General features: G+C 34.2%; 4 protein-coding genes and 2 non-coding genes across 11 annotated transcripts; 5 read left to right on the top strand and 1 right to left on the bottom strand.

Annotated features, from left to right (window-relative positions):
• Nucleotides 1-999: 999 nt before the first annotated feature.
• LOC113857445 (ferredoxin-like) lies at nucleotides 1,000-9,563 on the top strand. 4 transcript variants are annotated; one of them, XM_027489339.1, is made up of 12 exons: nucleotides 1,000-1,533; nucleotides 3,525-3,653; nucleotides 3,785-4,750; nucleotides 5,194-5,310; nucleotides 5,494-5,688; nucleotides 6,144-6,518; nucleotides 6,644-6,723; nucleotides 6,859-7,006; nucleotides 7,582-7,730; nucleotides 7,907-8,080; nucleotides 8,267-8,464; nucleotides 8,966-9,560. In XM_027489339.1, the coding sequence occupies exons 1-2, from the start codon at nucleotides 1,095-1,097 to the stop codon at nucleotides 3,569-3,571; spliced, it is 486 nt and encodes a 161-aa protein (XP_027345140.1). In that variant the 5' UTR covers nucleotides 1,000-1,094; the 3' UTR covers nucleotides 3,572-3,653; nucleotides 3,785-4,750; nucleotides 5,194-5,310; nucleotides 5,494-5,688; nucleotides 6,144-6,518; nucleotides 6,644-6,723; nucleotides 6,859-7,006; nucleotides 7,582-7,730; nucleotides 7,907-8,080; nucleotides 8,267-8,464; nucleotides 8,966-9,560. The 4 variants fall into 4 exon arrangements, with proteins under 4 accessions (XP_027345140.1, XP_027345143.1, XP_027345141.1 ...); XM_027489342.1 differs by having other exon boundaries at nucleotides 1,001-1,533; nucleotides 6,246-6,518; nucleotides 8,966-9,101; XM_027489340.1 differs by having other exon boundaries at nucleotides 1,012-1,533; nucleotides 6,246-6,518; nucleotides 6,644-6,712; nucleotides 7,582-8,080; nucleotides 8,966-9,563.
• On the top strand, nucleotides 1,313-9,576 carry LOC113857444 (phospholipase D delta-like). Of its 2 annotated transcripts, none has more exons than XM_027489338.1 (12): nucleotides 1,313-1,533; nucleotides 3,525-3,653; nucleotides 3,785-4,750; nucleotides 5,194-5,310; nucleotides 5,494-5,688; nucleotides 6,246-6,518; nucleotides 6,644-6,712; nucleotides 6,859-7,006; nucleotides 7,582-7,730; nucleotides 7,907-8,080; nucleotides 8,267-8,464; nucleotides 8,966-9,576. In XM_027489338.1, exons 3-12 carry the CDS (start codon nucleotides 3,791-3,793, stop codon nucleotides 9,257-9,259), a joined length of 2,577 nt encoding a protein of 858 aa, XP_027345139.1. In that variant the 5' UTR covers nucleotides 1,313-1,533; nucleotides 3,525-3,653; nucleotides 3,785-3,790; the 3' UTR covers nucleotides 9,260-9,576. The 2 variants fall into 2 exon arrangements, with proteins under 2 accessions (XP_027345139.1, XP_027345138.1); XM_027489337.1 differs by lacking the exon at nucleotides 1,313-1,533 and adding an exon at nucleotides 3,103-3,391 and having other exon boundaries at nucleotides 6,144-6,518; nucleotides 8,966-9,562.
• A 1,272-nt stretch (nucleotides 9,577-10,848) lies between these two features.
• Nucleotides 10,849-10,922, top strand: TRNAR-UCG. Its single transcript has one exon. It is a non-coding gene; the product is annotated as a tRNA-Arg (tRNA).
• Nucleotides 10,923-11,870: 948 nt separating this feature from the next.
• LOC113857948 (magnesium transporter MRS2-4) lies at nucleotides 11,871-15,359 on the top strand. Of its 2 annotated transcripts, none has more exons than XM_027490291.1 (4): nucleotides 11,871-12,406; nucleotides 12,692-13,134; nucleotides 13,773-14,054; nucleotides 14,797-15,359. In XM_027490291.1, exons 1-4 carry the CDS (start codon nucleotides 12,052-12,054, stop codon nucleotides 15,073-15,075), a joined length of 1,359 nt encoding a protein of 452 aa, XP_027346092.1. In that variant the 5' UTR covers nucleotides 11,871-12,051; the 3' UTR covers nucleotides 15,076-15,359. The 2 variants fall into 2 exon arrangements, with proteins under 2 accessions (XP_027346092.1, XP_027346093.1); XM_027490292.1 differs by having other exon boundaries at nucleotides 14,783-15,015.
• A 519-nt stretch (nucleotides 15,360-15,878) lies between these two features.
• On the bottom strand, nucleotides 15,879-16,074 carry LOC113860382. The gene has a single exon (XR_003503835.1). It is a non-coding gene; the product is annotated as a U2 spliceosomal RNA (small nuclear RNA).
• A 3,513-nt stretch (nucleotides 16,075-19,587) lies between these two features.
• Nucleotides 19,588-24,831, top strand: LOC113858012 (uncharacterized protein At4g06598-like). The gene is made up of 5 exons (XM_027490406.1): nucleotides 19,588-19,739; nucleotides 21,122-21,863; nucleotides 22,329-22,404; nucleotides 22,528-22,654; nucleotides 23,871-24,831. Exons 2-5 carry the CDS (start codon nucleotides 21,142-21,144, stop codon nucleotides 24,083-24,085), a joined length of 1,140 nt encoding a protein of 379 aa, XP_027346207.1. The 5' UTR covers nucleotides 19,588-19,739; nucleotides 21,122-21,141; the 3' UTR covers nucleotides 24,086-24,831.
• Nucleotides 24,832-25,078: the final 247 nt, after the last annotated feature.

The raw sequence follows: 25,078 nt of genomic DNA, 5'->3' as shown, positions 1-25,078 counted from the left end.
GGAATAAGAAACATTTCAATTTTTCATAACAAGCTTCATTCCATTGTTTATTGTACATTTGTCTTTAGCAATAGTTTGAATGAAACTTACAAAACTTTTTTCTCAATTGCTGAAGTGTGAAAGTTTGAGTGATAAGAAAATTTTTAAATGAAAGCACCAGATATACATATGGGTATTATTGTTAGAGATGCGGGGTTTGGCATAATATTGCCGTGTAACAAGAATTAATTGTATTAAACAAGCTATCTATTCCTTGCTAGCAGCCAGAGGATGTAGTAGGCTGGAACAGATGTCTTGCTGGCTGAATTTCACACTTCTTTTTCTTCTCTCTCTTCTTGGCTTTTTAATATATTCTGTTGAGCTTGTACACGTTTGGAAATATCTAGCTACTGATGTGATTTAATGGGTTGCTAGCTGAACTTTTGTGGCACTAATATGTTCGTACTTCGCTACCAGTAAGTATAGTGAGTTTTGAAAATCATTTTAACAGGACCGATCACATGTTTCCAAATGGCTGTAAATTTGTTTGTCAGAGCCAATAAATATGCAATCAATTTTTCAAAGCCCAAAATTTGTTGCCTTGGAAAACCTGTGGGAAGCGGATTATCCCATGGTCATTGCTCATGGATGTCCTCTGGGCAAAAACATACCCAGCGTAAGGCTTTGGTTGGGATGTAGGTGATGATGGCAAACAGAATTGCCCTCTTATACAAGTTCTTAGAGTCGTTAAACAAACTTTCATTTTAATTAAGGATTTGGTTGTAAATTTTAAATATTAAACTAAAAATAACATCCTCAAAAATGCCACAACATTATTGGTCGGTAAAAGAGAATTTTTAAACCCTTCAAAACGGGAAGGTACTAGAGAAATTTCCTTATCTCATCCACAAGGGTGATGATAACGGAGACAAAAATGTAACCAGGGAAATTCTGCCACGTGGCAGATAGCGTTCGATGCCCCTTTATGTCGCTCCATGTTGCATACACACCATTTCCACAAGCTCAATCTTTATCATCAACACAAACTAGCTAGTGACTTGTTTGGCATACACTGTTTGCTCCCGTTTTCCCCACACTTTTGCAACACCAAAGCAATGGCCACCACACCAGCACTTTCTGGAACCATGGTGAACCCCTCCTTCCTTAGTAGGAAGCCAGTGACCACGAGCCTAAAGTCATTTCCCAACGTGGGTCAGGCTCTTTTTGGTGTTAAAGGTGGGCGGGGAGGTCGTGTCACTGCCATGGCTTCTTACAAGGTGAAACTTATCACCCCAGAAGGAACAAAAGAATTTCAATGCCCAGATGATACTTACATTCTTGACCAGGCTGAGGAATTAGGCTTTGACCTTCCCTACTCATGCAGAGCTGGTTCTTGCTCTTCCTGTGCTGGCAAAGTTGTGCAGGGTGAAGTGGACCAGTCAGATGGTAACTTCCTTGATGATGATCAAATAAGTGATGGGTTTGTACTCACTTGCGTTGCTTATCCTCGGTCAGATATTGTTCTTGAGACCCACAAGGAGGAAGAACTCGCTGGTTAAATTTCTTATATGGATGGGATTGCTACTTGCTAGCTTTTATTTATTTACATTCTATCTAGTATCTTGTGTTTTTGTTTTGTTTGTGAATTTGGCTTCTTAGCTGAACTCACTACCCTTTTCTCAGGATGTTGTTGTTTGCGTTTTCTGATGAATGAGTTAGTTACTGATTTAAGTGAAATTGTTGTTGCTTTAGATTTTAGTGATGCTTTTCCTTATCTGTTTATGCATTGCACATTTCTCAGACAATTTCAGGGAACCTTTTAATTCTTCTTCATTCTCTTTCTTCTTTGATGGGGTTCAATAAGAGTTTTAATTTTGGCAGTCATTGCCAGGCCTAGTTTTAATGTTTCGTACCTGTCTGGGTTTTGACAATAATTGAACACGCACAAACTATAGCAAAACTCACTTACGATCATATATTTAGGGTTTGGCTAGCTTCTAGCATATATAAATAGAAAATATTTATAAAAAATTATTAAAGTTATAAAAATATAATAATTATTTTTAATAAAAAAATTTATTAATTTTTTATCTTTAGCCTAAGCAGGCTCTGCATTTATTTACAAATCATGTCTCCCGTGAATGAGCCAAATATATTGAGATGCCACTTCATACGACAGAAAATATAAGACCAGTTTATTTTAAAATTAGGCAAAATTAATATAAGACCAGTTTATTAAACACATAAAAAATGATTACAGTGCGCAACTAAACAGGCACCTTCAGAAGTAGCATTTGTAAACCCTATCTTCAAGCACATCGATATTTTCACCAGGCTTATTAGGGGTCATTGGGATTATTGTGTGTTTAATAAGTATGCATGTAAAGGGGTTTCAAACTTATACTTACTAATAAGTAAATGCTGACCAGTGTCTTAAGCATATTGATTGAAAATTTTTATAAAAAATGTATTTTTAATATGTTTTTTTTAAAATATTATCAATTTTTATTTTTTAAACTAGTATCTTTAAAAATCAGTTAACAAGACCTTTATTAATATTTTACATTGATGGTACATGTCAATTACTTTTTAATTGTATATAACAATAAGTTCAGTGCATATAACATAAATATGCATAAACATTATTGACTTTTATCGAATTTAAAAATAAATTAGAATTAAAAAATTATATTAAAATAATAAATTTTAATTTAGATAATAATATTATGAAGAATAAATTAATATAATAATTTACAAGTATGAAATTATATGAATATATATAAATTCATTTCCATTAGATTGGATATTTTTCAAAATTAAAGTGACAGTTGATTCCAGTTTACTCATTTCTTTTTAATTTGCTCAATTTTCATTCCTTTGGATATTTAGCTTTTCAACTTAATTTTATAATTAGTGCACGTTGGTTTAGCCTATTTTAAAAATCACTTTTTTAATATCTTTATAAAAAAATTAGAAATAAATAATTATTTACTAATAATAAAATATTTTTTTCTCTTTTAGATTAACACCTTTAATCCTATGAAACTAAAACATGCTATACAATAATGATTTATTTTTAAGCAATTCCTAATAAAGTTATTCTTAATTCATGTAAAGGGTTTGTCAAATGAAAAAGTAAAGCCTGGTCGTATTGCATTGAATTTGTAATTTATATTTTGGTTTGAGAGCATGAAGTCTCTTTGGTTAGTTCCATGCAAACTCTTATAATATTCATATCAATGTCTCCAATCACTGTCTCTCCATCAGCTTCCACCTCACCAATCTCTTTCTTCTTTATATTATTTTTATTTTATTATTTTCTCTCATGCATGGATTTCGTTTTGAATTTGCCAATTCTGGAATTGAAAACACTAAATGAGAGTGATGGGTTCCAAACTTCTCATTGCACGAGGTTTGCCACCTTTTTCGGCCTCTGAAACCTCTATATTCATATATAAATTTCTTTTCTTTTTTTTGCCTTTTCTTTTTTACATTTTTTAATTTTTATTCTTTATCACTGGCTTCTTCTCCGTGTCTCTTTTCAGGTAACCATTTTTTTGTCTCTCCTTTTTTTAAAGATAGTAAAACTTGACAATTTGTTGAAGAAACATGTTGAGCTTGGGTCCATGCACGTTGATGATGACATGAGATGAGATAAATGAAAGGATCTTAAGGTGATCAACACATTATTTTTCTTTCTTGAAACCATTGCTCATAATCCTATGCATGCAACTACAAGTTTGGCTTTTAGTTATTGAAAAGAAAGGGTGTAATTTAGAAAAAATGCGTGTTTTTGGGTTCCCAGGTTGACATGGATCGTGGTGGTGACATTATCCAAATCAGTCCATACAAGGACAATGAAGGCCATAAGGAAAAGGAACCGATTTTCTTACATGGTGACTTGGATATGTTGATAATAGAAGCGAAGTCTCTTCCAAATTTAGATTTATCCGGTGAAGCTGTTAGAAAATGTATGACTATGGGCAACATGTGCCATCCTCCGTTTATGAAAGGACGAAAGTCACACTCTGGAAAAGAGAAGATGATAACTAGTGACCCTTATGTCTCTGTGTGCCTAGCTGGGGCTACCATAGCTAGGACTAGAGTGATTCCTAACTGTGAGAACCCTTTGTGGGAGGAGCAATTTGTTGTGCCTGTTGCTCACCCTGCTCAAAAAGTGGAGTTCCTTGTGAAGGATAATGACATTCTTGGGGCTGAACTCATTGGAGTTGTGGAAATACCTGTTCACAGGATACTCCCAGGAAATGTTATTAATGATTGGTTTCCCATCATTGGTCAGTATGGAAATTGCTTAAAACCTTATCCTGAGTTGCATATTTCTATTCAGTATAAGCCAATTGGAATAAAGCCGTCAGAAAGTGTCAGTTATGAGGATGGAACAGCTTGTTTAGGAGTTCCTAATACATATTTCCCTCTCAGGAAAGGAGGGAGTGTGACTCTATATCAAGATGCACATTTGCCAGATGGTATGCTACCTGAGATTCCACTGGAGGGTGGGAAAGTGTTTCAGCACAGTAAATGTTGGGAGGATATATGCCACGCAATTTTGGAAGCTCATCACTTGATATATATTATAGGGTGGTCGATTTATCACCCAGTAAGGCTTGTTAGAGAGCCAACAAAACCATTACCTTCTGGAGGAGAGCTTTCACTTGGAGAGCTGTTGAAATACAAGTCACAAGAAGGGCTCCGAGTGGTTATGCTGATTTGGGATGACAGAACTTCACATGACAAGTTTCTTTTGAAAACTGTAATTCTCATTACCCTGATGAGAAAATTAAGAATGATAACTATTGAGAAGTTTGTGTTGATTTTCCCATCAAATTCTAGTAATTTTTTTTTCTTTACCCTGAATTATTACTCTGCTTCAAATTGATTATATTGCTTTCATACCATGAAGTTATTTAAAAGGAAAAAAAAGTCCTCTCAAGATGAAAATTGGGTGGATTCTGAAGTGAAAAATAGTTATTTATCTTCTTTATGGGTGGATTTTCCTAGACTGGTTTACGTATCCTTGACCTTCTATACTAAGATGCTAAGCTGTTAAGATTCCTAAAATATTAGTTTTAGTGGATATTTCCTTCCTGGATTATTGAGTATCTATATGGTTAGTTGCATAGTTATTTTATGCTCCTGTATCACTAAGATTTATAACTCATGCTTCATTATGATGCTTGATTTTCTTGATTGCAGGATGGTGTCATGCAGACTCACGATGAAGAAACCAAAAAGTTTTTTAAACATTCCACGGTTCATTGTGTGCTATCTCCACGTTATGCAAGCAATAAGCTCAGCATTTTCAAGCAACAGGCATGGAGTTCCTGCACTTGAATTTAAAACTATGTTGGATAAAGATACTATTTCACATCACCACCAATGTCATTATTTCTTAACTGGAAGACTTCATATATTAATAGTCATAGATATAAGATCTAGCCGTGTACTTTTTCCTTTTCAGTTAGAACACTAATTTAATTGAATCTCTTGGTCCAGGTTGTGGGAACCCTCTTTACACATCATCAGAAATGTGTGCTTGTAGACACTCAAGCTTCTGGGAATAATCGTAAAATAACAGCTTTTATTGGTGGTTTAGATCTATGCGATGGCAGATATGATACACCAGAGCATCGGCTTTTTTGTGATCAAGATACAGTCTTTCATAATGATTTTCATAATCCTACATTTCAAGTAAGTGGATGTTATCAAAATTGAAGAATTCACAAGAATAAAGCATGCGTTCTCTTAATATTATACTAGGAAATTTTATAAAATATTTTGGTCTTCTCACATGACTAAGTCACCTTAGGTGATTTTCTATTTGCTTCTACTTTATTGGTGCTATTCCAACCCTCACTCAAATACATTAAATCCTGATTTTATCTTTTGTTCTATGCTTTCTTATCCATCACAATATGCTTAAATTGTGCTCTTGTTAATACTTTAGTACCCCAACAATCAGTACAATAAAGCATTCAGATTGAGACACATCCTGCAATCACCAAAAACAAATAACAACTCAAAGTTTGTCAACATGTCTTCATTTAATCCACCCAACTTCAATCCAATGAGTTTAAGTGTGGTAATTTTGATCTTTAATACACACGTTATCATCTACTATGGTGTGATATTTTCTGTTTGATTAGGTGAAACAGAGAAGGAAAGCAAATGCACAGATTAGCACCAACTATAGGAGAAAGAAAAAAAATTCAAATGGAATTGCTGAAACTGTATGCTATATGAAACAGATAAACTCTGGTGGACCAAGGCAACCATGGCATGACTTACATTGCAAAATTGATGGTCCAGCAGCATATGATATATTGACCAACTTTGAGCAAAGATGGAGGAAGGCCAAAAAATGGCGTGATTTTCGGCTCAAAAAGGTGACAAATTGGCACGATGATGCTTTGCTTAGGCTAGATCGTATTTCATGGATTCTCAAACCATCTTTTGGTCCTGATGGTGATGAAGCTGTTCATATAACTGATCCAAATGATCCTGAGAGTTGGAATGTGCAGGTATGGAAATATGTTGATATTTGCTCGTGTTTGGTCAGCTTATCTTGAAGAAACAGTCGCTTATTTCCTTTAAATCCAAACATGCACAAAATCCAATAAAAATTATGAACTAGCATTAAATACAGGTATTTAGGTCCATAGATTCTGGATCTGTAAAGGGCTTTCCAAAGGACTTTGACAAAGCTAAGGCTCAGGTGAGAACAAGGTTGTACGTGATGTCCCTTTATACTCTTTGGAGTGTTTTATTATTTCCATTATCTTTTCATTGTGATTTGGTCTTAACTTTCAAGTTATTTTAAGATAAATTAGTCTTTTAACTTCTAATATTAATTTTCTGCAGAATCTTTTATGTGGAAAAAATTTGAAAGTAGATCAAAGCATTCATACTGCTTATGTAAAAGCAATAAGATCGGCTCAGCACTTCATATATATTGAGAATCAATATTTTTTGGGATCCTCATATCATTGGCCTTCATATAAAAATGCAGGTAGATAAACTAAATTTTCCAATATCATCATCTTTAAATGGTGCCATTTGCTAGTTTTTGCGTTGTTAGAATATCAAAATTATGGCCTTCAGAATGTATCTGTATATTCATTGGATCAAATGTCCATTGTCCAACACATCAGACCTGAAAGATATAATTGTCTACGATGAAGGAATTAACAAGACAGATTAGTGTCACTGTCCAAGATAAAGACTTGGCCTTAGAGGGAGCTTTGGATGGTTAATAGACGAAGTTCGAAATTGATAAAAGCATTTATAAGAGAAGTCATTAAAAAAAGTCCGAAATCTAAACTCTCCCATCAAAATCAAATACAAATAAGTCAATTAAGTCTGTACGGTTCATGTGTGAAATGTAAGGAGGATATAAATGAATCTTTATAAACTTTGTAATCTAGCATTGATTTCCCTTTAGCTTCTTAATCTTAAGCATTTACTGGGTAATTATGTGCATAAAAAGGTGCTTTGAAAGGCAATGTACTAGGCAGTAACTAGCACTCTCATGATCCCAAGTTTCTACATCATTTGGATAAGGTTTTTAATCCCTTATGTTAACAGGTGCAAATCACTTGATTCCCATGGAGTTGGCTTTGAAAATTGCTAGTAAGATCTACGCAGATGAACGTTTTTCTGTATATATAGTTATACCGATGTGGCCGGAGGGTGTTCCAACAAGTGCTGCTGTTCAAGAAATCTTGTTCTGGCAGGTCACACTAATTTCTAGTCTGTATTCCCTTGTTCAATTTTCCAGGTTAGCTTTAATGTGAGTCTGTCTGAATTAGGAAGCCTAGGTACAACATGTTTCTTTCATAAATTTATTATCTGTTTTTCTCATATAAAAAGTCTTATTAGGACCTTGTATCTGAAAATTGAATGTCTACAGGGACAGACAATGTCTATGATGTACATGATTATTGCTGATGCCCTTAGAAAAGCAGGGCTATCAGATCAGTATCATCCACAAGATTATCTCAATTTTTACTGCCTTGGAAAGAGAGAACCTCAATGCTCAGAAAGTCCACCTACACAAAATCAATCTTCTGAAAATCGTTCTTTGGTATGCTAAACTATCCTTATGTTTCCTTCACCAAATGTTAGCATTGGATTTGCATGCATGCAGTTTCTAGTATAAAATATAATTTATATAAAATAGAGATAATCAAGATTGCAATCTTAGAGTAAATTAAATTCATAAAATGTTAATTTATGATTTTATTGTTATTTTTCCCCTTTCTTTAATCAGGTATCAGTTAAAAAATTCAGACGTTTCATGATTTATGTTCATGCCAAAGGAATGATTGTTGATGACGAATACGTAATCATTGGATCAGCAAATATCAACCAGAGATCATTAGACGGTTCAAGAGACACTGAAATAGCTATGGGTGCTTATCAACCAAAATATACGTTTAAACAAAAGAATTCTCATCCACGTGGCCAGGTTTGAAGCTCCTTTAACGTTTGTGTTTGGATTCCCATTTATATTTACTGTAACGTTATTAGTTATAATTTTTACGTTGAATTCACGTAAAAATTTCGAATTAATCTAGGATGAAAGTAAATACATATTCCCAATTTCTCCTTAGCTTGTTTTATAAAGCACATATTGCAAACACATGAAATAATCAGACAGGAGAAGGAAAAAAGTTAACTAAAATGTGTAATCTACCACGTTGAGATATATCTCAATTCTCAAAGTCATATTTCATTTCTAAATTTATTTCACGGCCAACTGTTTTAATTTAAAAAAGACCAATCCATCACTCAATAGTTTATATCTTTTGGATGTATGCTATTTTAGCAGAACAAATCATTGTAAATTAATGACACCACCCTCTCATTGTGGATTAGTAGCATAAACTCATATCTATGAACAGGTCCTGGTTATGAAATTTTTATCTTTTCGTAATTGGCAATTCCCACTAAGATGGTGTTGGTGTAGGTTTATGGATACCGAATGTCACTGTGGGCTGAGCACCTTGGTAGTCTTGATGGCATTTTTGGTGAACCTCATAGCCTTGAATGTGTTAGATATGTCAACAAAATTGCCAGACAAAACTGGGAAATATATGTGTCTGAGGAAAATAATCAAATGAGGGGACACTTGATGCAGTATCCAGTTAAGGTCTGCAAGACTGGAAAAGTAACTGCACTGGATGATTATGAGTGCTTTCCTGATGTTGGTGGCAAAATTCTTGGATCAGCCAATTCACTTCCGGATGCACTGACCACATGATTAACCAAAGTAAGTTTTAGAGATAAAATTCGCCAACAGATAGCTGCTACCAATTTCAGCTCAACAAAATAGGTCATTATCAATGGTAAAGCCAATTTAGACTCTTAAAAATCACCTTTAGAAACATAATATGTAACATTATGGAATGATTACCCTTTTTGTATGTAAATTTCTGTATTTGATAGTGAGTGAATAAGCCTCAGAGGATCCTCCTTCCTTTCCTATAGCAATTTAATATTGTATATTTTGACAATTAGAAGAAAAGAAGCTATACCAAAACCATACAAAAAAGTTTCATGTTTGCTAAGCTGATGATTGATAAACGTCTGGGACTCTAATTTTCCTTGCTTTTTCTTGAACAGCCCTTAAAATATCATCATTTTTTTATATTCTTCATCAGAAAAATAATAGTTATTATCCTAAAAATATCAATGTGGATGTGACCATGGAAGTTTGTATTCTGAAGTATAAAAAAGGAACTTGACCAGCGTTGACCATCTTGCTAAACTTGGTGCCATGCATGTGGATTAGTTAAAACCTATTAATATTTCGATCCTTCTACAATCAAATGCAAAATGATAAGTAGATGAGATGAATTTTCCTCAAATAAATTTATTAATGCGCTTGGCAAATCTTACAAGGAGATTGATGTTTAAAAAAGATCTTAAGAAGAAATTGGTTTCAAACATGATTTTAAGATTATGGATTTCACTAATTTTAACAGTGAAATAGGTTGTGAGGTTAGGAATTTTACAGTAAATCGGAATGTTTAATTAAAATATATAAAGGTCCAAACGAAAATTCTTGACCACAATTTATAAAGTAAGATTTTTATATTTTATTATTATCTTGTGGGGCCAAATTTATTCCCTTTTAGTTATATACCATTTTTTTTTTCATAAAAGTTTTAAGGATTCGTGGTCAGCTTATTTTAAAGGATGAGCATATTACAAGTTTTAAGAAAATTTATAGTCATAGATATGCTTTATTCATTTAAAATTTATTGTCCATGATAATCAAATTAATCCAAACAATTGAAGTGCCCTGACCTTGCATCGAATTTCCAAATATTTAAACATTGCTCTCAAACATTTTTTTTATCTCACAACAAAAAATAATATATTTTTTTAGTGAAACATTGGATAATAGAAGCCCAAAACGTTAAAGAAAAATTATAACAAAAGCACAGGGTAATAAAAAAAATTATTAATAGTAAAAAATTTAGATTCAATCATTAGTAGTAAAAAAATTTCAAAAATATCAATAATTATGTTTTAGACTGAAAGAAAGGAGTACAACAATAATATGAAAGAAAGGACTTTAAATCAATAAGATATGAGTAGGGTAGGACTGAACTGTGGAATTCTCTTCTTCTTTGGAATATCTATCATCCCATTAATTCTTTCTTTGACTCTTTTTTCAGCCTCAGGTTCTCCTTTTCTTTTATTCCTAACTCTTCATAATCATTTTAATAATTTTATCAAAAGTCACATTAGATAACTTAATTTTGTTTAGGCAATCTGGGCAAATTTAGCTCTGGACTTCATATCATAAATAGATATAATATTTATTACCCTTTAGACCAAAGGGACCGCATAGCGCAGTGGATTAGCGCGTCTGACTTCGGATCAGAAGGTCGTGGGTTCGACTCCCACTGTGGTCGCATTAATTTAAAAGCTTTCATTTTCGTAAAAATTTGGAGCAATTTAAGTTGGGATTGCTAATGCTTTTTTACTCTTCATTTCACTGACTCGTGTTCTTTGTAATTGTGGATTTGGTTTCGATATTACTACCTAATTTGATATTGATTATTTGCAATTGAATCAATTGGGTGAGTCAAATGAAAGTCAGCAATCAATTATATTGACATGGACCTCTGATGCTAACATGGTTGATTAGCTTAGGTGGCAGTAATTCTAATGGGATGAGTGAAGGAGATGTGACATCAAAAATCTAACTTGCATGTGCATCGTTCACTTCTCAAAGTATACGAACTTTCTAAAAAATAATAATTTTTATAAAATATTAAGAAAATTATTGAAAGAGGATATAAAATTGCTTTTTCTTTCCAAAATATTCTCTCCAAGTGCATGAAATTGAGTTCCTGATAATAAAATCGATGGAATATAAGAAATTACAATATTTTAATAGGATGCAAAAATAAACCTCTAAACTTAATCTTATATACTCTCCTCTTTAGATAAAAATTATTATTTAAAAGCCTAAATCGATTAAAATTTACAAGTTGTCAACGAAGACTTATATATAAATCAATAAAATAAAATCTTTGAATACATAATAATCTTTAAAAAAAACTTAGTATGACATGTAAAACAGATAATTAGGATAAAAGAAAAATATTTATTTCATTTACAAACCGATATAATAATAATAAGCTCTAATCCAATATAATTATCTATTAAAATAATAGTTTAGATGATCCTCTCCACCATAAACTTACAATATAATCGTTACAGGAAAAACAAAATCAAAACTAACCAACGATGCACATCTACAGAACAGAAATATTGATGATAATAAAATTGTTTAAAAATAAAAATTAGTTTTCACAGTTGATACGAGATGGAGTGGCTAATGGGAGGAGATTGTGATCTGTACATTTATAAAGTTGAGTCGCCCTAAAGAAAAAACAGAGAGGAATGTAAGACAGAGGAGTCTCTTGTTTATGGAAGATCAAAGTGGAGAAGGCGAAGGGGAAGAACAAGAACATCGTTTACTCTCATACTAACAACACCATAATCCATATTATCGTTAATAAATCATAATTAACTATGGGTAAGGGCCCTTTCTCCTTTCGCCGCTCTGCTTCCCGTCGCCGAACTAAGAAGACCGCCGGACCTTCGCCGCCGTCTCCGCCTCAGCCTCCGTATGCGGCCGGAATCGCCGCCTCGCCGGACGAGAATGCCAACAATCGCTTGATTGCCAGCAGCGGTGGCGGTGGCGGTGGCGCGTTGACGAAGGCGAAGAAGAAGACCGGCGGTGCACGGTTGTGGATGAGGTTTGACCGGTTGGGTCGGTCGGAACTCGTGGAGTGGGAGAAGAACGCAATAGTCCGCCACGCCGCGATTCCCACCAGAGACTTGAGGATTTTGGGCCCTGTCTTCTCTCACTCTTCCAATATTCTTGGTAATTCAACTCTCTTCTTAATTTCTCGTTCGAGTTTATCGTTTTTGAAAAATTAGGGTTTATGTGAATGTTTGACCGAGCCAAGTTATGTTATGCTTCAACTTTGCAGTAAATGAGCGATGTATCGGTTCAACCCAGTCGCGTGTTTTCAATTGTTGTTGATGTATTCCGCATCAGAATTGTGTTTGTTTTGGTAGCATGACTATGTTTATCTGTTATAAGATATAATGAATGTTTTATGATTGTGATGAAGAATGGAATTGCGTATGCTGTTACATTTTGCAGCGAGAGAGAAAGCGATGGTGGTTAATTTGGAGTTTATAAAGGCTATAGTAACCGCTGAAGAAGTCCTATTGCTTGATCCTCTTCGCCAAGAGGTTCTTCCGTTTGTTGAGCAACTTAGGCTACAGCTTCCGCATAAAAGTCAACCTAAACTTCTTGGCCCTGCCGAGGAACAAGAAAGTGAAATGCAGGTATCGAATGGCAGACAGTGGTTGCCTGTGCCGGAATCTGCCGAAGGTTTGCATTCTGAGCTTCCGTTTGAATTTCAAGTGCTGGAAATTGCTTTGGAGGTTGTCTGTACTTATCTGGACTCTAGTGTGGCCGACCTTGAGAGAGGTGCTTACCCTGTATTGGATGAACTGGCTAGGAATGTTAGCACCAAGAATCTTGAACACGTGCGAAGTTTGAAGAGCAATCTTACACGTTTGCTGGCTCGCGTGCAAAAGGTACATTGCGTGATAAGTACCTTGTGGTTCTTCCTCTGTTTCTTTTCCTTTTTGGTTTTCCTTTTTCTTACCATAGTTACTATCCCACTGCTAATCTTATCATTTTAAAAGGTTGTAACTAAGTTTTTTCAATTGTTCTTTCATTACCTATAGATGGTTGTGGAAGTTGAGAATTGGAGGATTGACCTTCAGTAGAAGAAAAGTTGTAGATATACCTATTGGATTAAAATTTGGCACAAGTATGATTTTTTCAATTTAATGTAGTTTGTTGAACTGCTCAAGATACCGGTTAATAGCACATGAGAGGTGCAAATTAATAATAGTGCGAACAGTTCTTCTACATTTATTATACATTGAGATGGTTGAAAAATTTTTCAAAGAATTTACATATAATTGGACTGCATCCGATTATGCAGTCTTGAACAAAGCATGAACAGCCATTTCATGCTAACTCTGGAGTTGTTGAGTTTCCTTTGTTATACTGTTCAATAGTCATATTGCTATTAAACTCTCCAATGGAGGCTTTTGTTCTCTGTTTTATATAGAAAAATTATTGTAGGTTATTTTACCTTATATGCAATGATGCATTCCATAATCTGAGATATCATTCTTAGGAAGTGTATAACCCACTTTTGCAGGTACGAGATGAAATTGAACATCTGTTAGATGACAGCGAAGATATGGCACAGCTATATTTGACGAGGAAGTGGTTGCAGAATCAGCAATTTGAGGCTCACTTGGGTGCCACAACATCAAATAACTTTTCTAATACTGCACATACAGTTCGCCGACTTGGTTCTAACAGAAGTGGAAGTCTTGTGACCAGCAACTATGGGGATGATAATGACGTGGAGGACTTGGAGATGTTGCTTGATGCATATTTTATGCAATTGGATGGAACTCGTAACAAGATATTATCTGTAAGTGTTCTTATGAGCAGATTTTGGTCACATCATGTCTCTGTCAAATTTGTAAGGTTGAAACTGTCATTTTCTACTTTGATTCTGCTATCTAATCTAATTTATATCATCCACGTTTAGTTTTAGATAATAAAGTTCATACATTCATATTTCATCTGCTTACATGACTTGTCCACACAAAGTTGTGACTTGTGATACTAGTGATATAATATTATATTATTTTACTTTTCTCTTTTTTGGAGGATGGAGGGAAGCTCAGTTTTTCCTTGTTTTGATGTGACACTTCTGCGAGCTTCATGTTAAGATTCATGAGCTCCAGAAATTAATTTAAGCTTGCCCTTTATTGCGGCCATCAATTTTTATTACCATGATTTTAGAGATAATGTTTATAGGATAATGGCACTAGTAGTTATATCCGAGTTTCTTTAATTCTGGATTTAAGAAATATCTTATTGTCTGACTTATTGGAAAACAAGTGGTTGTAACTTGTAAGTTGTAACCACCTACTGTTGATTTCTGTTTCTTGTTTACAATGATCGAATGATTATTGTTAATGATGATCACAAATACTAGGAGGGAGGAAGTTATGTTGGGTTTGTGATTTTGAAATGTCAGCTGAATTTATCATTTATTTCTGGAATACCAAATATTATGAGAATTTGACAAGAATCTTGAATGTTTTGTCAATGTTATTGATCTACAGAAATGTGGTTCTTACTTCTTTTTGGCTACTGACTTGCAGGTTAGGGAGTATATTGATGACACTGAAGACTATGTCAATATCCAACTTGATAACCACAGAAATGAACTTATTCAGCTGCAATTGACATTGACTATTGCATCATTTGCTATAGCCATTGAAACGTTGATTGCTGGTGTATTTGGGATGAACATTCCTTGTACATTATATAATAAGGATGGAATATTTTGGCCCTTCGTTTGGATTACTACTGCAGGTTGCGTATTGCTTTTCCTGCTTGTTTTAGCATATGCAAAATGGAAAAAGTTATTGGGATCATAAGCCATACTTGGTCATCAGCTATTGTGTTGTGACAATAGGCAATATAAATTTCCACTGTCGGTTATCTGAAGAACGGATTCAAACGAGTCCCAGAAATGACTTATGAAGAGTCTATCTCAATTACTCCCAATATTATTAGCTGATGTCTAGGATATCCCAACATTCCTTTTAACGTAATGTACTTTTTAGCTGATACTATTCAAAGCAATTTTCATTTAGCAACTTTATGGCGTCGTGTGCGTGTGTTGACTCGATCAGCTTATATGAGCATGGCGATTGAATAAGGAAAATGAATATTGTGTGCGCTTCATTCATGAATCCACCGGTTCACTTTACACGCAGGCAATGGACTACTGTGAGGAAAATTTGGGACTTCTAAATTCTCACAAGATGAAAGATACTCAATAATTTACACTAGCATTTCTTTAATTTTAAAAAATTTGAAGTTCTATTCATCAAAAATAGAAGTATTACATTTAGCTCTTGAATGTTAATGAACCTTAATACCAGTGAATGGTTAGATGAACAAACATTTCAAGTTATGAAATTACATGAAATATTTCTGACGGTCCAACTCCAAGAAATTACACGCCACCCAAGCAGAAAACGCCTTAACCATGCTTGGGACTCTGCAATATACATGCATTTGGGTCTACTTTACAGCTTGCCGGATAGAAAGGAACCTGCCATTTCCAGCATATTACCGTTTCTATGTTCTATGATATTTTATAAACACGTATACCATTAAGACTATTGAGCATAGAATGCAGAGTATAAAACGATAAAATTTTGACTACGGATTGGTGGGGTGCGCCAGGCCCTTGCTATAGTGCAAGGCATGGGCGACGCTTGAGAGTTCCAATAGCAAGCTATTGTTTCGAACTCTCCCCCTCAAAAAATTAATTTAATATCATGTGGACCAATGGTCCACGTATCAGATATTAAACTGATAAGAACAGATACTACACTTGATCTTAGCCAAAAGGCCGAGAAAGGTATGCTTTGGAATGGGGTAGGCTCTGGCTTTTATTCTTGTTACCCGCTCTTCTTCTTTTCTGGATTGTCGAGGTGGGACTTCTATGCGGCAGCTGCGAGTAAAATAAAAAACAGAGTGCAAAACTATCATGCTCATTCATATATTTCATGTATATGACATAAAGTCCACTAACCTTTTTCTTCTTTGCAGTTTAATTTTACTTAAACTTACACAGAAATCAAATATAGTGATTACTGGGTCATTCTAACTGAGCATTCTAGTTATACAGCACTTAGCATAGGAGGGTTTAGGGTTCAGGGGGAATAACTCGTCCATCAAATTAAAATTTGCTTGTTCAATACAATTGTAACATTACAGTGTTTAAAATGCCGAAGAAATGCTTGACTCTTTTGCATACAGGCTAGTTTAGCTTGAAACGAAATCGAAGTCAATAGTTACTAGGCAGGCAAGTTCACATTTGCGGTATAATTTCATCCTAAGTTAAAAGAAAATTTTTCAGTTGCAACCTGATTGTAGATCTACAATGACCTACTTAATAACAAACTGCATGAATAGAGTGGTTTCTTTTTAACTTGATTGTAGATCATACCTCTCTTTTTATGTTGTATTTGTGCATGATATTTTTGTACTATGTCCATTTGCATATGTTCTTTGCTTGAGTTCAAATCTTCAGAAACAATTATAGATGCAGTGGTTCTGGACTGTTTACTTACTTTCTTGTCATTATTCCTCTTTCTATTATCCCTTTGTATCTGTTTCACTTTTTAACCATAGCTATTATTGCTGACTATCGCTTTTGGTAAAACAAAATGTACTATTATGCAAGGTAAGTGACAAATCTTGTCTCTCCTTTTCCCCCAATTGTTCAGCTTCCTTTGTTACTGTTCAACAGTCATATTATGCTCTCAAATAGGCAAATTTATAGTCAAGGCCATCGTTGTCTGATGATGCACCATATCATAGTTAAGTCAAATTAATCATAACATCTCTTTGATGACAACGAAAATATTGCACAACTATATTTGACAATTAGTTACAAAATCAGCAATTTGAGGCTCATTTAGGTACCATAACCACCAATAACATTTCTCATACTACAACTGTTTTTGGTCGAATTTGTTCTGACATAAGTGGATCTTGTGAATCAATTTGTGACCAGCAAGTTTGGGGATGATAATGATGTGAAGGATCTAGAGATGTTGCTTGAGGCATATTTGGTACAGTTGGATGGAACTTGTAAGTTGTAACAGGTTAAGTGTTATTTATTGATCACTTGGGAGATAGCTGTTTTCTTATGACCAGATTATGGTAAAATCATGTGGGTGTACAAGTAAATGTGACATGATTGTAGATTTTATATATTTTCTCGTTCTAAACAAACTTTTCAAATGTTGGGATTATTATTGATTGGCAAAGAGTATAGTGGTACTTATGTTAAAGCTCTATCTCTTTATTATTTTTCTTGAGAAATATGGTTCTTACTTCCTGGTTAGGGAGGGAGTATATTGATGACACACGAGACTAGTCATAACTTGTCACAACTAGATTGAGTCCAAAGAAAAAGACACCCCACCATATGCTGATGACCTGGTGATTTGGTTTGAACATTCATTGTTCATTTTTCAGTATATGACTGAAAAAATGGAGTAGTTTGGATCTTAATTTCCTGGGAGCGTTTCTGCTCGGGGCGCATTGATTTTCGTGCTTATTTTTGCCCATGCAAAATGGAAAATGAGTTCATTGGATCGTAAGTGTACTTCTTTAAACGATAGTAGTTAATATTATTCATGTATTAAATTTTACGATATTTTATTATTGTTAATAAAAGTTTATCATACATAATTTTTTATTGACACCTGTTAAGAAAATAATCATATAAAATTAATAATAAAAAAAACTTCTGACTTAGTGCTATAGAAATGTCATGAAGACTGGTTTGTGAAGAATTGAATTATCTCAAGTGTTATGTTCACCTCAAAAGTATGCAATTTTGAAATATAATATAATATTATATTAATATAATTTGAATGGATAGGATGTGATGCAGTAAAATTGTATGTTGTCTACCATATTCCAACACTGCACTTTATAGCTCAACTATTCACGTAGCCATTTTTTCTCTTTCAACAGCACTATGATATCAAATATTAATAAATGGTGGCGTAGGAGTATATAATTGAATGTTTTGGACATGCATGGGATCTCCTAACAACTTGTCCCAATGCGCATTGCACTTCTTCTGTGGATTTTGCTGTCCACTGAATCATCCTCTCTCCCCACTTTACAGCTCACGCCAATTCCTACCACTTCTATACACTCTTCAAATCTACCAACACATTATTTAACACTTTATTTATAACATTTTATTAAAAACAATTTATGCATATTACCTTCTATTGCACTGAAAAAAAAACAAAGATTATAATTATAATTTAATGTGAATATATAACCAAAGGAAACAAATAAAATAAAGAGTGAATAAAGCTTCATCTGAAATCTGATCTACATTCTTCGGTAAACTGCGAAAAATCTAACTTATTGTGCCTGTGCAGTTTAAAATCTGATATCCTCAAAAAAATGGTTTGTAATTATACTACACTACATGCTCAAACACATCTTTAAAAAGTATAAAATAAAATACTCCTTAAATAATTTTGTCCACCATGAATTGAAAGTGAATATAGCAGCATATACTGTAGAAAGTTATTTTTATACAGTTAATGCGATTTTAAACCATGTTAGCAGACATTAAATAGGTTCAATAATACAAAAACATTTTCGTTCAGTACATTTATTTATTCTCTTTCTTTTCTTTTTCATAATGCTAAGATTACTATTTAACTTATTTATTAAATCATATAGTTTTTATTTATTAAATAAATAATAATAATAATAATTAAATATTGGATGAAATTTTAAGAAATTATTTGATTCGAGTTGTTCCCACGTTAAATCAGAGCAGGTTTGCACTAATTAGTTAAGCATTATTCGAATAATTATACATTTTTTTTAATTTTTTTGATGTCAAAACTATGATAAGATAACAACATTATCGAATAATTAGGGTAATAATATATTTTAAATTAAATCTTTTTAGATTACAGCTCATAACTAATCTAGCATGACAAAGTATAAAATTTTAATATTGTTTATATCTCTTTTTAATAGTGAATAGTTTTAAAATGACATTTAGAAAAAAATAGAAAACAACATATGGTGATTTTAAAGTTGGGATTATTAAAAATAAAAATATTATTGGGATGATAGTGAGTCAACTAACGCGAAGTCAATTTAATTTGATGAGTGGAATCTTCACATGTTACAGATATTTTTATGGCGAATTAATGGTGATTTTCCCATCTCTAGACACAAGTGGGACAGCGATACAACAACATGTATTATTTTAATAAGGTTTGAGGCCAATTTAGAATAAATAAGAATTGTAGGGGTCAAAACGTGAAATGGGAAAAGATTTAGGAATAGTAATACTTATCATGGCTTTACAATCAAGCCCCATTCCCAGCTTCAACAAGAAGACAGAGAAGCGAAACGAAGAGAGGTGGTTGAAGAAACGAACCCTAAGAGAGAGAGAGAGAGAGAAACTTTGCTTTGATTTCAAGCCCTTTTACCATTGCATTTCGGGATCTCGAATCTTCAATCTGCAAAGGTCAGTTTTTTTTTTTTCTTCTTCTTCCTTTCTTTTTAGCGTTTTATAGACTTTGTTTGTTTGCTTGCGAAAACGAATCCATCTCCATTTTCATCCCCAATTCGTTCGATCAGCTTGAAATCATTGGCCTATTGATGCCACAGTGTCGCACATTGCAGGTGCTTGTTTCTACGAATACTAATTTCCCTTCTGTGTTGATTTTGTTTTCTCTCTTATGTTTTTAATGCGTGTATATGGATGCTTTGGGTAGATTCTGTAGCAAAGGAAGCATAGTAAAGTTTCTATTTTTGTTTTTTTCCCTCATCTGGGTCCTCGGAGAATAAAAGTATAAAACAGAAACTTCAGCAATTGGGTGCATGCTTTATTTTTATTTTGTTTAATTTATCACGATTAAGTTTATCTTGATAGATTGGATTTTTTTTCCCCAGTTAGTGGCTTGTGGCTGCCGGATTCTGGATTTTAGTTTCTGATGGATTTTATTTTATTTTTTTTTAAAAACTTTGTTATTGATTTTTCTGTTACATTGGTAATGAACTGTTGCCTTGCCAGGCTTGGTAGACACCAGTGTTTGGGTTTGATTTTTATAAAAATAAAATTAAGATGGCAACTTGTTCAGCAATATAGCAATGGTTTTAACTTAAAATCATTGTTAATTATTACGTGTGGTGGGATTGCTGATGTGCATGGTACTATTTCATACCTGGTGCACATTGCTTATGATGAAAAAGTATAGAATGATTGGTGTGTGCTGCTCCTATACCGTGAGGGAAGGAAGGTTGGACAACATTAGTCAACTGTCTGAGATTATGGTGTAAAATGAAAATTTAGGGGATTGTTCATGAGATGGCTGGATAAATTTTGGAATTACACTTTGGCAAATAAAAGAAAGAGATAGATCGATAAAGCTGCCAACACGATGTGGACTTTTATCCAATGAAATATGTAGTAGTATCACAGAGATCTGGGATATTTAGTTCTTAGGCATTTTTCTCAATGAAGTATCTCTAGACTCATTCTTTTGGTCACCAAGAAGCTGCCTTGGTTACTTGTGGATTCCTTGTGATACTAGTGGGAGCAGGTGCAGTAACTCTTTTGGTGCTGTGAGCGTGGGTGCTTGTATGTATGCTAACTTTCAAGTTTTGGAACATTTACCAGCATACTGGTTCCCGTAAAGGATCTTGGTACTGAATAACATGTATTTGTGGTTTATATTTTGTAATTGAGATCCCAGGCATATCATATCATATTTGTTGAATCATGGGTCACATTTTTAGATTTTCATTAGAAGATCCTTCCATAATTATCGATTGTATTCTCTTCTTTATCATTATCTATTAACATATTTTTAAGGTCACATTCGTTTCAAATTTATAATTTGACAGGCATTATTGACTCTGCTTCTATGGCGAATTCAAAGAGCTCCTCGGGTGTCAGAAATTTGATTTACCCGGGAAAGCATGCATTACTTCCTCCTAAAAGCCCGTTTCCTAGTGTTTCTCAAGCATACGCGGATTATATCCCAAATCCTGTTGTTGGTTCAAAGGCAGCTAACAGACCTAGAGAGGGAAACACACATCACCAACGTACTTCATCTGAGAGCCTTGTTATAGAGGAGCAGCCTTCATGGCTTGATGACCTTCTTAATGAGCCAGAGACACCTGTCCGAAGAGGTGGTCATCGGCGGTCGTCAAGTGATTCTTTTGCATACGTGGACATGGTTAATATGTCTAACATCAGTTATGCCGATCAAGATGAATATAAATATAAGAATTTGATGTCTATTCCATCTTGGTCACCTCAAGACTTTGACCGCAGCAAAGATGCTTGTCATTTACCTGTTTATGCTGAAATAAACTCAGCAAAACAGAAAAATAGATCATGGGACTCTTTTTCAAATGCCGTGACAAATGCAGGTGGTGTTCCTTCTGGGAAAGACACTGTTACTTTTCAGGGTTCAGGATTGCCAAATACGACACATGAAGCAGATGTGCTTCTACCAATCGCAAATGAGAAACATGATTCAGTAGAATCTGGCTTACAAGACGCAAAATCAATTTCTGAAAAAAAGGATGGTTCACATGCGAAGTCATCTGCCTCTGAAACAGATACAAAACGTGCTAAACAGTATGCCACTATTTTCTCTTATTTTATGGCTATTGCAGTAATTGCTTGATTATCACTAATATGTAACTTGGAAGCTGCAAGTTCTGAATGGTTTTCTTATGGCACAAACACATGAAGTAATGTCATACCCTTTCATTGACCCCTTTTAAACCTTGTCAGATAAGAGTGCATATGATTATAGTGTCTATAATTCAATATTTTACTACCATAGGACTTCTTAATAATATATGTAGACGGAGGATATAGCAATTATTTGTGGCACAAAGCGGTGTCTTCATATTAGAGCTGGTATGCTATTTCTCATGTAGAGAAAGCAGTTAAACCATGCTTATCATTATATAATGAAATTTGGTGTGTTTTTACATTTTGGTTATTTTTTCTATTTGATATGATTTACAGAAGTTTTTATGAAACCAATCAATTCAAATGTGGAAAGGCAAAAAAATTGAAACACTCTTAATGCAGGCAATTTGCTCAACGATCACGGGTCCGGAAACTACAATATATAGCTGAGCTGGAAAGAAATGTACAAGCTTTACAGGTAAGTTTCCGCTTAAGGCAATATTCTGCTTGGTTTCATAGTGACATTTTTTGAAAATATGTGTATATACTAGGTAGGAAAGATGAAAGTTCTGATTCTGTTTCTTTACATGTCTAAACATAGGCTGAAGGGTCTGAAGTCTCAGCTGAGCTCGAGTTTCTTAACCAGCAGAATCTTATCCTGAGTATGGAGAATAAAGCACTCAAGCAACGTTTAGAAAGTTTAGCACAGGAGCAGCTTATCAAATATTGTAAGTTTCTATAGTCACAATATCCTTTGTTGGTCAGAGTTCCTTTAGTCCTGCAAACAAGTTCTTATTCATGATAGTGGAAGAATTTTATTAAGGAATTCTTGGCTAAAATCTTTCTTGTTTAGGAACTATTAATTAATGGTTAACAATATTTGAAGAATGGTTGATTTGTTAATTGTCTTAACTTAATAATAACTTGTCTAGTTATTTGTTGCTACACTGGAAATAATTTCCTGGAAATAGTTAAAACTTCATTAATTATGTGACAGTGCATGATTGATATTCTAAAAACTTCGTGCTGCCTCATAGATTTGATAATAAGGTTTGCTCCTGCTGGTTTGGTTGGTTTTACTATATGTTCAAACACACTAGGGATTGAAAATTTTAAAAAAATTGATGTGTGGGAAAAATTAAAAAATATAAGTGTTTATGTAAAAAATGTAGTCTTGAGCTTTAACAACAAATTCATATGCTTTAAGCAAGGCTCTGAAAAATCTTAGAAGTGTTGCTTGTACTGTGTCATTTGTTATAATTATTTGTTTTGTCGTTACAAACTGTTGTTAACTAGGGCGTGCTCCTTGCCTGAGCATTCTATTCTTGTTTTTCTTCTAGTTGCAAACTAATCATGATCGAGCTTTGAGCAAATTTGACGCTTGTTTGTTTTCTTTGAAAAACTGCTTTGCATACTGCATTATGTCTTGTTTATATAGAGAATTATTGTGGAAATGATGATCTTGTCCTTCCCCCATTGTATCTATTTAATAAACTAACAAAATAATATTAGACAACCCATACAAAAATGTTCATCCTTTGGCACATTATTATATTAGCAGAATCATTGCTATATATAGGATAGTGATGGAAGTTAGGAATTAAGATATAGCTTCAAGAAATGAGGTGTGGTTCTGTTGGCCACCTGAGCTACCATATGGACAGACATTTCCTGCATTGCGGGGTTCAAATTCCACTGGAAGCACTTGTGGCCAGGGCCACTCCATCATTTACTCAGATGTGTGAGCAGGGATTTGTCTCTTGCCCAAAGGGTTTGGGAACACCTTGTGGAAGACAAAAAATATGAGAAGAAAACATGAACTGAAATCCTGGCCCCTTGAGTTTTCTTTGGGCCTCCTTAGTTCTTTTTTTAAGCATGATTAGCTTCATTAGATATGACAGGGGTATGTTTTCTACGCTAAAAACTCTGCAATTTGAAATTCAGTGGAACAGGAAGTACTGGAAAGAGAGATTGGAAGATTACGCACATTGTATCAGCAGCAGCAGCAGCCACAGACACATCAGCCACAACAGCAACCATCTGCTAGTCATAGACGCACAAACAGCAGAGACCTTGAATCTCAGTTTGCAAATCTTTCTCTAAAACACAAGGATACCAATTCAGGGCATGACCCTGCTACTGGAGCACTCAGAATTTAGATTTGCACTAGCTGTAGCCTTGTTCTGCCTCTACATTCAACTGGTGTTGCCACACCTGCGATAGAATTGTTTCCTTCCCATGTGTGGGATTGTGCAGAGATTTCCAGCATATTCCCTCTCTCTGCCCGCTTTGCTGCTTTCAGCCTTCTCTTAGTCTTTCCGTTTTCTATTTACTTATATTATTACCATTTAATGTGCACCTGGTGGTCATTGCCGAAATCTTATTCTATTTCTGTCAATTGACCTACCAGAGGTGGTAACTCAACATTTCCAAGCTTTCAACAACCTCCCCCCCCCCCCCCCCCAACAGTATTTCAGTGAATATGTAGCTGTAATGTATACCCCCTCTTGTGAAACTCCACTATTGTGGAATTTGGCCCAGTGCAAATAGCAATATCTCAGGGCCACTTGAATGTGCCTTATTTGTATGGATAATGTTAAGCTAATCAACGTTTGTAATGTGATTTTTATGTAGTTATGTTTTCTCAACATATTGTTTGATAAAACAGTGAGAAAATTGACCTAGGACATTTTTTAAGTCAGCTGATTTCTGAAAGTTCCGCTTTCACTTACAGACCAAGTAAAAGGCTAAAAGCTTTTTATAGGTTATTGTTTTTCATTTTAGTGGGTCCTGTAAATCAGAACAACTTAAACTTTTCATCTGATGAGATAATGTGTTGTTATATCAAATCGAATCTAGAAGACGTGCATTTATGTGCTTGGCACGACTCATGAGAAAAGGGCATTCTACTAACTCTCAACGTTAGGGTCGGATTCATATGGTGGGATTTGGGCAACGCTTTGGAAGATGTCGTTGGTGTTCAAACATTTGAAGTAACCTATTGCATGTAGGAAAATGTTTTGTGAACGTCAAGGTTTTGTGCCTTTTTTTAATTTTGAAATGTATATATTGAGGTACCTGGCTCCCAGAAAATTTTAAGTTAATTATATCTATAAATATTTTAATTCAAATAAACGGTAGATGAAATTTTA

The sequence above is a fragment of the Abrus precatorius genome, unplaced genomic scaffold, assembly GCF_003935025.1.
Source record: "Abrus precatorius isolate BTA unplaced genomic scaffold, Abrus_2018 Scaffold2, whole genome shotgun sequence".
NCBI lineage: Eukaryota > Viridiplantae > Streptophyta > Magnoliopsida > Fabales > Fabaceae > Abrus > Abrus precatorius.
Note: the sequence above shows the minus strand (reverse complement) of the source record. Positions and strands in the feature narration are given on the sequence as shown.

Coding starts and splice junctions, on each gene's coding strand:
- LOC113857445 (XM_027489340.1), top strand. CDS start 1,095: ATGGCCACCACACCAGCACTTTCTGGAACCATGGTGAACCCCTCCTTC. Junction 1,534..3,524: donor CAAGGAGGAAGAACTCGCTG/GTTAAATTTCTT, acceptor GTCTCTTTTCAG/GTAACCATTTTTTTGTCTCT.
- LOC113857444 (XM_027489337.1), top strand. CDS start 3,791: ATGGATCGTGGTGGTGACATTATCCAAATCAGTCCATACAAGGACAAT. Junction 4,751..5,193: donor ACAAGTTTCTTTTGAAAACT/GTAATTCTCATT, acceptor TCTTGATTGCAG/GATGGTGTCATGCAGACTCA. Junction 8,465..8,965: donor ATTCTCATCCACGTGGCCAG/GTTTGAAGCTCC, acceptor GTGTTGGTGTAG/GTTTATGGATACCGAATGTC.
- LOC113857948 (XM_027490291.1), top strand. CDS start 12,052: ATGGGTAAGGGCCCTTTCTCCTTTCGCCGCTCTGCTTCCCGTCGCCGA. Junction 12,407..12,691: donor TCACTCTTCCAATATTCTTG/GTAATTCAACTC, acceptor TACATTTTGCAG/CGAGAGAGAAAGCGATGGTG. Junction 13,135..13,772: donor TGCTGGCTCGCGTGCAAAAG/GTACATTGCGTG, acceptor CCACTTTTGCAG/GTACGAGATGAAATTGAACA.
- LOC113858012 (XM_027490406.1), top strand. CDS start 21,142: ATGGCGAATTCAAAGAGCTCCTCGGGTGTCAGAAATTTGATTTACCCG. Junction 21,864..22,328: donor GATACAAAACGTGCTAAACA/GTATGCCACTAT, acceptor CTCTTAATGCAG/GCAATTTGCTCAACGATCAC. Junction 22,405..22,527: donor GAAATGTACAAGCTTTACAG/GTAAGTTTCCGC, acceptor GTCTAAACATAG/GCTGAAGGGTCTGAAGTCTC.